Source organism: Centropristis striata, chromosome 12 (genome assembly GCF_030273125.1).
Source record: "Centropristis striata isolate RG_2023a ecotype Rhode Island chromosome 12, C.striata_1.0, whole genome shotgun sequence".
Lineage (NCBI taxonomy): Eukaryota > Metazoa > Chordata > Actinopteri > Perciformes > Serranidae > Centropristis > Centropristis striata.
Genome location: NC_081528.1, coordinates 4,350,063 through 4,362,698, shown reverse-complemented (window position 1 = coordinate 4,362,698; position 12,636 = coordinate 4,350,063). Strand labels below are relative to the sequence as shown.

The following is a 12,636-nucleotide window of genomic DNA, read 5'->3' as shown; positions in this document are numbered from 1 at the left end:
GGCCATATCGCCCAGCCCTAAGTAGAAGTACCGTAATTTTCGGACTATAAGCGGCGCCTTTTTCCCCATTTTTCGATTCTGCGGCTTATATAACGGTGCAGCTAATCTATGGATTTTTACAGCTAACGGCCACTAGGTTACCTCCTAAATCTATGGATTTTACAGGTTACAGTCCACCAACTTTAACTCTATGGGCTCTATGACCGGTCCGCGAGGAGCGGCGGGCTCCAGCAGGAGAAGCTGGAGGCAGGTGTACGCATAGACCTCTATGGGTGTACGTACCAGATCGGCTCGGGGTCCTTCATATACTTTTAAGCTATTTTTCGCTTGCCTGTGTGTATTTGTGTCGAAAGCTACTTAGTTTGTCGGAGTCGCCGTGCCGTAATCAGCGGCAGACGAAGGACCCCGAGCCAATCTGGCAGGGCGCCAGAAAAGAGTGAAACAGGTAGCGCGCAAAAGTAAAAGTGAAACCGAGAGTTGTACGAGAGACAGAACGAGGGTAAGACCGACATTACGAGAGCGAGATAGTTTGTGCAAAGGAAGTTTTCATGCACAAACCCTCATTATGGAAAACAAACGTAGAAATGCATGATGCAGGTTTTAAGTTAAAGACAGTCAATCTGGCTGTAAAAGAAGCTTCCTCAAGCAGCCATCTCTTTCCCCACAATCCCCTCTGTGCACGAACCCTTACATATGGTAATTAAACATTAAAACACCTGCGGCTTATAGTCCAGTGCGGCTTATATATGTACACATCATTCAATTTAGCTGCTGCGGCTTATACTCCGGTGCGGCTTATAGTGCGGAAAGTACGGTATATTTATTTTTATTTATTTAGTGTTTATTTAATATGGATATAGCAATAACGTTAGACAGACCAGATGCATTGTTTAAGTGTTTTAGCACAAGTGCTAAATCGCAACACTTGTCCATAGGCAGTTTTGAAAAGATAGGGCAATTAAAATAACAAGACTGGAAAAAGGAAGGACCAGACAAAGAAAGGGGGGGAAAAAACAGCAACAGAACAATGGGGGGAAAGAAGTCAAAGAAGTACAGGCAATTTTCAATAGGGAACATAAAAAGGCAACAGAACAAAGGCAATATGAGCAAACAGTAAGCCAGTGAAGAACTATCCATGTGTGCACTGTTGATTAGATTTGAGCCACTGTTTGAGTTATTTTGTTAAAAGCTTTACTATTGGTCTCTAATTTCAACTCAGTGGGAAGAGACTTCCCCTCTACGGAGAGTTTATTTATGTCAGTAATTCAATTCAAAAAGTGGAAATAACACATTATATAGCTCCATTACACACATAATGAAACATTTAATGTCTTAATGTATTTAATTTTTTCTAATTATAATGATTATGGCTTACATTTAATGAAGATCTACAATTCAGTGTCTCAAACAAATTGGATATTACAAAAGAACAGTTTTAAAAAGTGTGTTTAATATAGAAATGTTGGCCTCTGAAAAGTATGTCCATCTATATGACTCTATACTTGGTTGGGGCTGTTTGACTTGAACTACTGGAAATAGACTTTTCCATCATATTCTAATGTATTGAGATGCAGCTGTGAAGTACAACTTCATCAAAATTGTACTTAAGTACAGTACTTGAGTAAATGGTCTTGACCTAGTCTTGTTATGTTAGAACTGAAGACGTTTTCATCCATCACAGCTCCACACAGAACAATAGTATTTTATTTATTACATGAAATAAACAAATAGATTTAAATATAATAAATAAATGTACTATTTTATTAGTGAAGTTAGATATTTTTTGTTGAGTCACACCTGGGAACTTCAGAGGATAACAGTCATGTAGCATTTGATGTCAGTGTGATGCATCATGTGAATATTCTTCTTCTTTTAAACACCGTCTTGTTTTTCTGTCCCATCCAGAGACATATTAACTCAGCTGGCATCTGCAGAAGAGATGGAGTCTAAACAACAGATGGAGTCTAAACAACAGATGGAGTCTACAGGAGAGATGGAGTCTACAGGAGAGATGGAGTCTAAAGAAGAGATGGAGTCTACAGGAGAGATGGAGTCTACAGGAAAGCCCTCTGAATGAGCAACACAACTATCATGTCCATCCATTCATACATAAAAAAGTGATAAATCCATTGAGAGTGTGTGTGTTTCTATATGTGTAATAAACTAATCTGTGCCACATAAATAGACTCTGGTGGTGTTTTCTTCTGTGTGTCAGCTAGAGGACGCTGTTTCTCCTCGTGTGGAGAATATTGTCCCATTATAACACACAATGTATCATATTTTAAACCAGGGGTCTCAAACTCACAGCCCATGTGACGATATTTTGTGGCCCCTACCTTGATATAAAAGTTTAGTGTGAGTTTTATATGATTGGCACTTCACCGTGTTGTGTGTGGAAGGTTTTTTTTATTTTGTCTTTTTTTTTGTAATTGTCTTTTTTTTTTTTTATTGTCTTTTTTAAGTAATTTCGTTTTTTTTTATAATTTTGTGTCTTTTTTGGTCATTTTGTGTCTTTTTGGGTCATTTTGTTTCTTTAAGTAATTTCATTTTTTTCTGTCTTTTTGGATCATTTTGTGTCTTTTTTTAATAGTTCTGTGAATTTTTTGGTCATTTTATCTTTTTTAAGTAATTTAGTTTTTTAATAATTTTGTGTCTTTTTTGTAATTGTGTCTTTAAAATAATTTTGTCTTTAAGTAATTTAGTTTTTTTTATAATTTTGTGTCTTTTTTGTAATTGTGTCTTTTAAAATTTTGTGTCTAAGTAATTTAGTTTTTTTTATAATTTTGTGTCTTTTTTTGGTCATTTTGTGTCTTTTTTAAAGTAATTTAGGTTTTTTTCTGTCATTTTGTCTTTTTTTAGTAATTTAGTGTCTTTTTTTTGGTCATTTTGATACTTCCTCCAGCAGCAGGTAATTTTAGTTTGAGACCCCTGTTTTACAGTCTCCTCACCTTTTATTTTTAGCTCCAATAAAACATGAACGTAAACTATTCTGACCACAGATGTGGATTTACTGCAGAATAAATTACCATAAAACTTGCAGCTCAGAGGGACAAACGCAGAGGCAAATTTCTCTTGGTGATAACTGACCAACTTCCTCAAATCACTGATAAGCTACTTCCTCAAAAAGCTGCATGTGTGTTAAATGTAAGGGGTGAGGAATGCTGCTTTGGACAATTCAGAGTCCTGTTTGATCCATACGGACGTCCAGGTGGTTCTGAAGAAACACACAGAAGGTGTGTGTGTGTGTGTGTGTAAATATAGGTATGCACTGTGTGTGTGTGTGTGTTTTTGCAGATTTTATGGTCCGCATGTCTAGACAAGACACCTGCCAGAGGTTTGAGTGTGTGACACAACTTAATTGCAACATCCCTCCAGCCTTTTACCCCATCACATACTTTAAAATATAAAAAAATAAGGTAGAAGTTAAATAAACTACACAGTGAAGTATAATAATTATTTACTGTGTAGCTTCAACGCTAATAATGTATAGAGAAGAAACATTAGTATCATGTCTCCACCTGAGGCTGCATGAGTGGGTGTGTGTGTGTGTGTATGCAAGCCTGCACAGGTGTGTGTGTGTGTCTCCATCAGAAGTGTTTTTTCTTCAACCAATCACCAGCTGAGCTGCCTGCACGACCATATAAGGACATGTGGGCTAAAGTGAGTGCAGAGGGTGGGCACATTAAGAAGGGTGTGGTCTTGGAAAGGAGTGTATTGTTCTCCAGAGGACCTGCCTAAAGCCACACACACACACACACACACACACACACACACACACACAGATATACTCGCTGATACACACTGATAAACTCACAAGTGTCGCCTTTCAACCTCTCAGACAGCCACCGTGGGAAAACACACACCTTCCCTTGTTCTTTATTAACTCTTACATGCCCAAACACACATTTTTCTTTCAGTTTAGGAGGAAGTATCCCAGAATTTGTTTCACTTTACATACTTGTTTGTTTTTTTTCTGGACCAACTAGTTCTTCATTAAACAAAAAAACACTGTGAGTGTATTTAACAGCAGTGGGAGAAGTATTCAAATCCTTTACTGCACTAAAAGTAAAACTACTACACTAGAAATAAAAGTCCTGCATTAAAAACTTACTGAAGTAAAAGTACAAAAGTATCAGCATCAAAATGTACTTAAAGTATCAAAAATAAAAGTACTCGTTATGCAGAATGAACCCACTCAGATTGTTTTATATATCCTAAATATATTATTACATTATTGGTATTGATGCATTTATGTAAGCGGTGTTTTATTGAGTAAAGATAGGAGTAATTTTATCGAGTTAATATCCTGTTATGAGGGTTAATTTAAAAAAAATGTCTAATCACTTTAAATGTATCGTGTTTTTTATGTTAAATCTCGACCTGAAAACTAACTAAAGCTGTCAGCTAAATGTAGTGGAGTAAAAATTTCAATATTTGCCTCAAAATGTAGTGGAGTAGAAGTATACAGGTGCATCTCAATGAATTACAATATCATAGAAAAGTTTATTTATGTCAGTAAGTCAATTAAAAGAAAGTGGAAATAACACATTATATAGATCCATTACACACACAATGAAACATTTCATGTCTTACTGTATTTAATTTCTTCTAATTATAATGAGTATGGCTTACATTTAACATACTTAGTTACATTCCAAATCCAGATTAGAAATGCCCTGAATAGACGTCTGGAATAATGGCAGCAGTATAAAGTTACCACCGACAATACAGAGCTGAGTCTGGATGAAATCACATCAGAAAACAGTTTTTCTTCTGCCAACTTGCAAAAAAAACAAGTGGAAGTGGCCAGTCACCAGCATTCCTCTCTCCCACTCCTTTATGCATCATGAATGCACCACACTGGAGCAGAGGTCAGAGGTCAAACCTGTCCACAAACACAGGATGTGATGGAACATCCTCTGGTGCTTTTAATACTCTCCCACTTGTTGCTTTTTAATGGCTTTCTGCTTGATGTGAGGTTAAAATAAAGTCAGCAGTTAAAAAAAGTGCTTGTTTTCTTCTTCCAAGTTACTTCAGGAGAGAGGAGGAGGAGGAAGAGGAGCAGGAGGAAGAGGAGGAGGAGGAGGAGGAGGAGGAGGGGGGGGGGCAGACTGAATTTAAAGGCCCTGAAAAAAGCCTGGTTACTGATTGGATAGCTCGCTAAGCGGGATGTGTACGCGACAACAAAACGCCACATTTGTAAAAGCCAACTTAGCGACTTTGTTGCTATATTTAGCGACTTTTCAGACCCCCCACTGGAGACAAATCCAGCAGGTTTTTTTGGTTTTATTGGAGACTTTTGGAGACTCGTTCTTACTCTTCTTAACGAGAAGAAGAAGAAGAGTAAGAACAAGTCGAAGCGGCACAGTCCTCCTGCAGCAGTCTCTCCCAGCTGCAGTCTCAGAGCCGGAGGGGATGTTAGCTTCCAGTCAGCAAATTGCTAACAGGCTAACAGCTAGCTCTGTAGCAGTACAGTGTGTATGTGCTAACAGGCTAACAATTAGCTCTGTAGCAGTACAGTGTTAATGTGCTAACAGGCTAACAGTTAGCTCTGTAGCAGTACAGTGTGTATGTGCTAACAGGCTAACAGTTAGCTCTGTAGCAGTACAGTGTTAATGTGCTAACAGGCTAACAGTTAGCTCTGTAGCAGTACAGTGTGTATGTGCTAACAGGCTAACATTTGGCTCTGTAGCAGTACAGTGTTAATGTGCTAACAGGCTAACAGTTAGCTCTGTAGCAGTACATTGTGTATGTGCTAACAGGCTAACAGTTAGCTCTGTAGCAGTACAGTGTGTATGTGCTAACAGGCTAACAGTTAGCTCTGTAGCAGTACAGTGTGTATGTGCTAACAGGCTAACAGTTAGCTCTGTAGCAGTACAGTGTGTATGTGCTAACAGGCTAACAGCTAGCTCTGTAACAGTACAGTGTGTATGTGCTAACAGGCTAACAGTTGGCTCTGTAGCAGTACATTGTGTATGTGCTAACAGGCTAACAGCTAGCTCTGTAGCAGTACATTGTGTATGTGCTAACAGGCTAACAGTTGGCTCTGTAGCAGTACATTGTGTATGTGCTAACAGGCTAACAGCTAGCTCTGTAGCAGTACATTGTGTATGTGCTAACATGCTAACAGTTAGCTCTGTAGCAGTACAGTGTGTATGTGCTAACAGGCTAACAGTTAGCTCTGTAGCAGTACAGTGTGTATGTGCTGCTGCTGCAGGAGGTGTTCACTTAGCGATCTCTGTTTGTTTACAACAAGCACCGGACACTCTGAGCACAGTTAGTGATGCCAGTTAATTCACGATCGCTATGTTTATGATCAGTGGAGACGCTGTGCATAATTAGCCATGCTGGTTTGTTTATGATCAGCTGCTGACGTTGTGCACAGTTAGCGACGGCAGCCACAGTTGAGTCTCCCGTGTTTAATCTGTTGCGTATGTGACGTCACGGTTGAAACTGTTGCTAAGCGATTAGGCGATGATCGAAAACCATACGTCACCTCCAGATTCTCATAAATCCCTCTGGAGGCCTTTTTATGATGGAGACACACAGACTTAGCGGACATTTGAGAGGGAGAGACTTTCCCGGTGGCCACTCTTCCCCCTAAAGGAAACACGGCTATAGACACAGACATCTATAAGGCCAAACACCCCTCAAACTTAGGTACCAGACACCCAAACCGACTCTAACTCCAACAGGGTAACTGTGTATCTTTGTTGAGAAAAAACAAGGTTGACAACCCAAATCAAACCTCATATAGCAGCACAATCTGCCCACGACAAGCTGTCACGCTGATTGGCAGTTATAATGTGCAGCCACGCTGCCAATCCCACAGTGGAAAGAGTGAAAGATTAAAACTCTCCAGACCTCAAGAAGTCATACTGGCTTTCACTCCGTCCTCACAGCATTATTCACCTCAAACTGGAGCTTTCTGTCTCAATCACCACTCATAACATCCAACTGTTATTAACCTTTAATACCACAGTCATTTACACCTACAACAGCATGTTAGAGCCACTCATCATAGAAGATGTGGATCCATTAAGAGTGGGCGTATAAAACTACTTTTTATTTAAGTTAAACCAGAAGCATTTGGACTAGCTGAAGGAGATTTGGCTCATGCATGAAGGACTGAGGGCTCCAGTTAGAGATGACTTCACTAACCACCAGGCCAGCTGACTGTCACTGCATAATATGTCTCTGTCAGCCATTAAAACTCCAAATATACACTCATTCAGAAGGCATGGGACCTGATCTGTTTTAGAAACTCCTTTGTGTTAGCTTCCTGGCTCAGCTCGGGGCTGAAGCAGACACAAGTTCTGATTTTTAACAACTGAGATGGACCACACTGACCTCTGATTCCTCCATTAACCCTTAATAGGGCACTCATTATAATACTTGCAGATTCCGAATTTCAACCCTAGAGAATATTGGAGGATATTACATACAGCAAGAATGTGTAAAAAAAAAAACATACGGACCCGGGGGAGGGGAGTAATATTTTGAGAAAAAAGTTTACGAGATTAAAGTGGCAAATCTACAAGAAAAAAATGCGCAGATTTATGAGATCTAAAGTGGTGAATCTGGGGGGAAAAAGTTGCTTTTTTTCTCACTTTTTTCTCGTAAATCTGCAACTTTTTTCATGCAGATTTGCCACTTTAATTCTCTTAAATCTGCAACTTTTTTTCTTGTAGATTTGCCACTAGTAATCTAGTAAATTTGCAACTTTTTTCTCTAAATATTTTTCAAAGTGTAATTGTAACTCAGAATCCGTGAGAACTATATAAATTCAGAAATAGTTGTAAATTTAACACTCTGTGAGTTGAATTAACAGTCCCGATTTTGCTGTGTGGACTGCATCCCCAGTGAATACATCTCTTGTATGCTGCACTCTTCTGTGGACGCTTTCTATAAAGTATGGGGCTTTTATCTGGAACATATCGGACCTGTTCTCTCATCCTCTGATGATATCTACCTTCCAGACTGGTTTCTCTATAACCCTGTTTTGCATTTTTATCTACTGTAACCTCTCTGCTAGTGGCGTCTGAGGTATTGTGACTGCTTTAATGTACTGGCCCTTCTTTATTTACTTTTTATTGTTACTTTATTTTCATTTTTATTTTCCATACATCGACTCGTACCTTGCAATGTCTTACCTGAGCTGTGTTATTGTCTGTTCTGTATATAAAATCTGAATTAAAAATATTAATAGAAATAAATTTAAAAAACTGAGATGGACCAGATCATTTATCTTGTTTTAAGAGTTAATTTAAGTGTTCAACATGCTTATTTCTATATTTAACAATCTTAATTTAAGAAATCTTGTCAAGGTAAATTATCTGTCCATGCAGTAAGATCATTTCCCTCAGATTTAGTGTTTTTATGTTTTTTTTAGACACACCTTTTTTGCAGTGTAGTCATTGTACAGACTACTATTTAAAGCAGTGTAATACAGCTCAATAGTTAACGAATGTTTACCTGAATAAACACACAAACGCAAACTGACGTATGTACTTGCATAGAGTCCTATGAAATATTCAAATGGATGGAGTCACACAGCGTCAGCTCCTGTTGTGTGTATCTGTGTGTATCTGTGTGTATTTGGTTTATGAGTCATAAAAAACATGTGTTTAAAGCATCCAACACATCCTGCCACACGGCACAATGGTCACTCTTGAGTCAGTGTGTTTCCTTCTCTGCTGAGGGGCAGAAGAGCAGCAACAATAGTGAATCGGCCAACAGTTGATTTGACTTGTTGACATACTATCTGTGTTATCACATGAGCCAGTTGTCAGCTTCCTGCTCTGGTTAGCACAAGAGCAAAAAAATTCCAAGGTCCTTGTTGCCTCATTCACATGGGAACGAATCAGCATTTCAACATTTCACTACAGTCATTAGTCACTGAATTACATGTGTGAGGTGGATTTATTAAGACTCCACTTATAGTAATTTAACGTCTTGGCTCATGCAACAATAAATCCTGATCACAAGCTGCCCACCCACTCAGGTGTTAATCACCTGCTTCCTGATTCAACCTGCAAAGCTTATAGCTGCCTGTCAGGAAAGTTATTATAGTTAACAAAAGGGTTTTTTTGTTTTGTTTTTTAAATCTGGGGCTGTGTGATGAATCCAATTTCATTTTTAATTACGACTATTGCCTCCAAAACAATTCTGAAAACAAAATAATCAATAGAAACAACTTCCGTATTCTGTCCCTTTCCCTTACAGTTCTGCATTTATGTCTGTTTTCACAAAGTCACTGACTGGAATATGTTGAATATAGTTTTCTAAAATGTTGAATATATGTTTAGTTAGTTGTTTTTTAAAACGATAACTAACTGAAACTGTATTGTGTGGATACAAAACTAACTAAAGCGAAGTAAAATTATAGTGAAAATGTCCTTCATTTTTTCTCAAAAACTCTCCACAATAAGAGAATGTCCCACACACTCTTCTTTTAAAGGAAAACTAAAACAATGGCTCAAATCACATCAAAAGTGTGACCACTAACTGGACTTGAACTTGACTTTTTTATTGCATTGTTATATCCTGTCTGGGTCTGCGATGTGTTTTTTTACCTTAGTACATTCCCAAAAAATATGAGTATGACCTGCTTTCTGTTCCCCACACTGTCTCCAGCATGCTTGTAGTGTGGATAAGAATTTGTTTTTAATTTCAGGAGTAATAAAGAATCTGACTATATTTTCCCAGCAGAATTCTTTCCACATCCTGGAGCTTGTGGTGGTTCGTTGTTTATCACATATGTTATACCAGTCCTCTCCTGTTAGCGGTGTTACAGAGATGTTCTCAATGTTCATTAATGTGCACTGTCCCTATCCAAAAAAATAAAGCATTAAAGCATAAAGTATTTCATTATCCATCAGGGCCGCCCCACCCGCCTGCAGATGCTTGAACCTGAGTAGTTCAATCTGTTTGACTCACAGGATGTTCAGCTTAAGTTACAGTGGAGTCATGCATACCACTCTAGTGACTTACTCTATGTAAATGAATAATATATTACCTGCACATTTTACATGCAGCTCTGCTTTACAGTAAGCCACGAACGCATCATGTCAAACTAAAATTAGAGCATGTGTCACCATCATCAAGGTAAAGGAGATTGTGTTCCAGTAGTGTCCTGCTGCAGATTACTCATTATTCATTCTGCACACACACACACACACACACACACACACACACACACACACACACACACACACACACACACACACACGCTTTATCAGTGACTGTAACTCTGTGAACTGTCAGATCTGTGTGACTGCGACCAGTCTCTACATGCAGGAATTCCTCCTCCTCCTTTCTCATTCCTCCTCTCCTCATACCTTTCCTTCCTCCCCCTTCCTCTCTTCCCTCTCCTCTCCTATCTGTCCGTCTCTGCAGTGATGTGCTGAATCTTGTCAGAGTAAATTCCTCCGCTGAGGCCGAAACCCAGCAGGATCTTTTCCAGAAGGCCTTGACTTTTCTGTTTGCCACCCTTTTTTGGTGGGAAGCACAAGTTGTGGGTTTTGAATGAGAGCTGTGCAGAGATCGTCCTGCACAAACACGCTCACTATCACCTCACTGTTTCAACTTGTCCTTCATTAGTCAGTAAATTAAAAGGTGGGTACAAGTATTAAAAACCACAATATAGAGCAGGGATGGGCAACTTAAATGCTGCAGGGAGCCACAATTTTTCATCAGCACTACCACAGGGCCACATATAGGAGCGTGCACTTAACCAGACATGATGAAACTGCAATTTTAAATATGTTTACAGTGCAGAAACGTAACATATTTCATGCTCAAATGCATGTATAACAGTATAAATAGGAATACAAAAGGTTTGAAGCAAATAAAAAATAACCACATACTGTGATTTTTTTTTCAGTGCAAGAACAGCAGACCAACATTAATTGCAAGAAGTAATTTTGTGCATTTTTACACCGAACTTTTAAGATTTCATGCTCAAATGCATGTAGTTGTACTGAGGGCCACTTCAAGTGAGGGTGCGGGCCGTGTGCGGCCCCCGGGCCTCCAGTTGCCCACCCCTGTTATAGATAGAAAGACATTACTTGGAGAATGGATTCGCCTGACTCACTTAAAAGCCGTGTTATAAACTTTCAAGTATGTGTTTTTTCCAGATTAAGTTGAGCTTGATGGTGTGTGTGAGTGTGCTCTGTTAACCTACTCTGAGTATATCAAGTTTTCCTTTAAACAAATGAAACTCCTTCTGCAGCCAAGCCCTGGGTTTGTCTTTAACTATTAACCCTGTGGAGTGTCCAAAAGCTCCAAATAATCCAGACTTGTTGCCTCCATCAGACTAGAAAACAAAGCAGCGTGGAGTCCTACTGTAAATTTACCTCTAAAGTTCTGGCTGTAAACTCCATGAGGCCAGTTTCAGTTTGATGATGATATACCAAGTAAAACTGGAGACAAGCTCAAATAGATTTAGTATAAAATGATAGAACTGGATGGAACCCTCTTATATGTTAGATTTGACACCTTTGTTCACATTTGCAACATTTAAAATTCTTTATTGAGCATGATAGTGTTTTGAAAGTTAAAAAAAAGATTCAAAATCACATTTTATGTTGGACTAAAGGACTAAAAAAGACACAAAATGACCCAAAAAAGACACAAAATGACCAAAAAGACACAAAAGGACTAAAAAATGACCAAAAAAGACACACAATGACACTAAATGACCAAAATTGTTACGCAAAACACACAAGACATAAATAAAATCGAGTCCCACCAGAATAAAAACCAGAGTTGATGACAGGATCACACACAATCACAAGATCACATTTATGTTGGTTTTTCTTTGTTTCTTTCTAAATAGATACCAACATGGCATTTAAACATATTTAAGTGGTTTATACAGGCAGGATGAAAGGATTCAATCATGGACAAAATAGCTCCAGACTCTATAGAGTTAACTATTAAAAAGAGAACTAGACAATGATGTCATTTAATGGCATAGAGTGAGTGTTGACAGGCCAGAAATCTTTTTTCACAACTGTTGATAGTCAAGAAACAGAAATAGAATAAAAATAGAACAGAACTTGGACATCTTCTGGTCGAGTCCAGAGACCTTTGTCACATGTCTCTCTCCTCTCCACCCTTCTTTAAATCACATCAATCAAAATGTATTTATTTATCCCAGAGGGAAAATTCAGTTTGTCTGTTTGCTCTTCTGTGAATTATTGCAGAATTAGACAGCCTGATGTGTCCTGCAACAGAGAGAGGAGCCATCCACTGCCCCCACCTTGATATGAAAGTTTAATGTGAGTTTTATATGAATGGCACTTTACCGTGTTGTGTGTCGAAGGTCCCTTTAATTACTTTTTTGGTAATTTTGTGACTTTTTTTGGTAATTTTGTGTCTTTTTAAAATAATTGTGTGTCTTTTTTTGGTAATTCTGTCTGTTTTTTGGGTCATTTTGTTTCTTTTTTAAGTAATTTAGGTTTTTTTCTGTTATATATGTATATATATATATATATTAATTCTTGATGATAACCAAAATTATTATCAAGAAACCCATGTCAAATGTCTAGATATCGGCTCTTAAATTAAACTCTCGTGATCTATTATGACTTTTTAATCTCGTTATTATGACTTTTTATCTCATATTTATGA

At 38.2% G+C, this 12,636-nt stretch overlaps 1 protein-coding gene across 1 annotated transcript in view; it reads left to right on the top strand.

Annotated features, from left to right (window-relative positions):
* Positions 1-2,182, top strand: part of LOC131981294 (small ribosomal subunit protein mS39-like) — a 29,319-nt gene extending 27,137 nt beyond the window's left edge. The window contains exon 24 of the mRNA XM_059345521.1: positions 1,906-2,182. Coding sequence (XP_059201504.1) covers positions 1,906-2,077 — 172 coding nt within the window. The 3' untranslated portion in view covers positions 2,078-2,182. The remainder of the gene's footprint in view (positions 1-1,905) is intronic.
* The last annotated feature ends 10,454 nt before the right edge of the window (positions 2,183-12,636 follow it).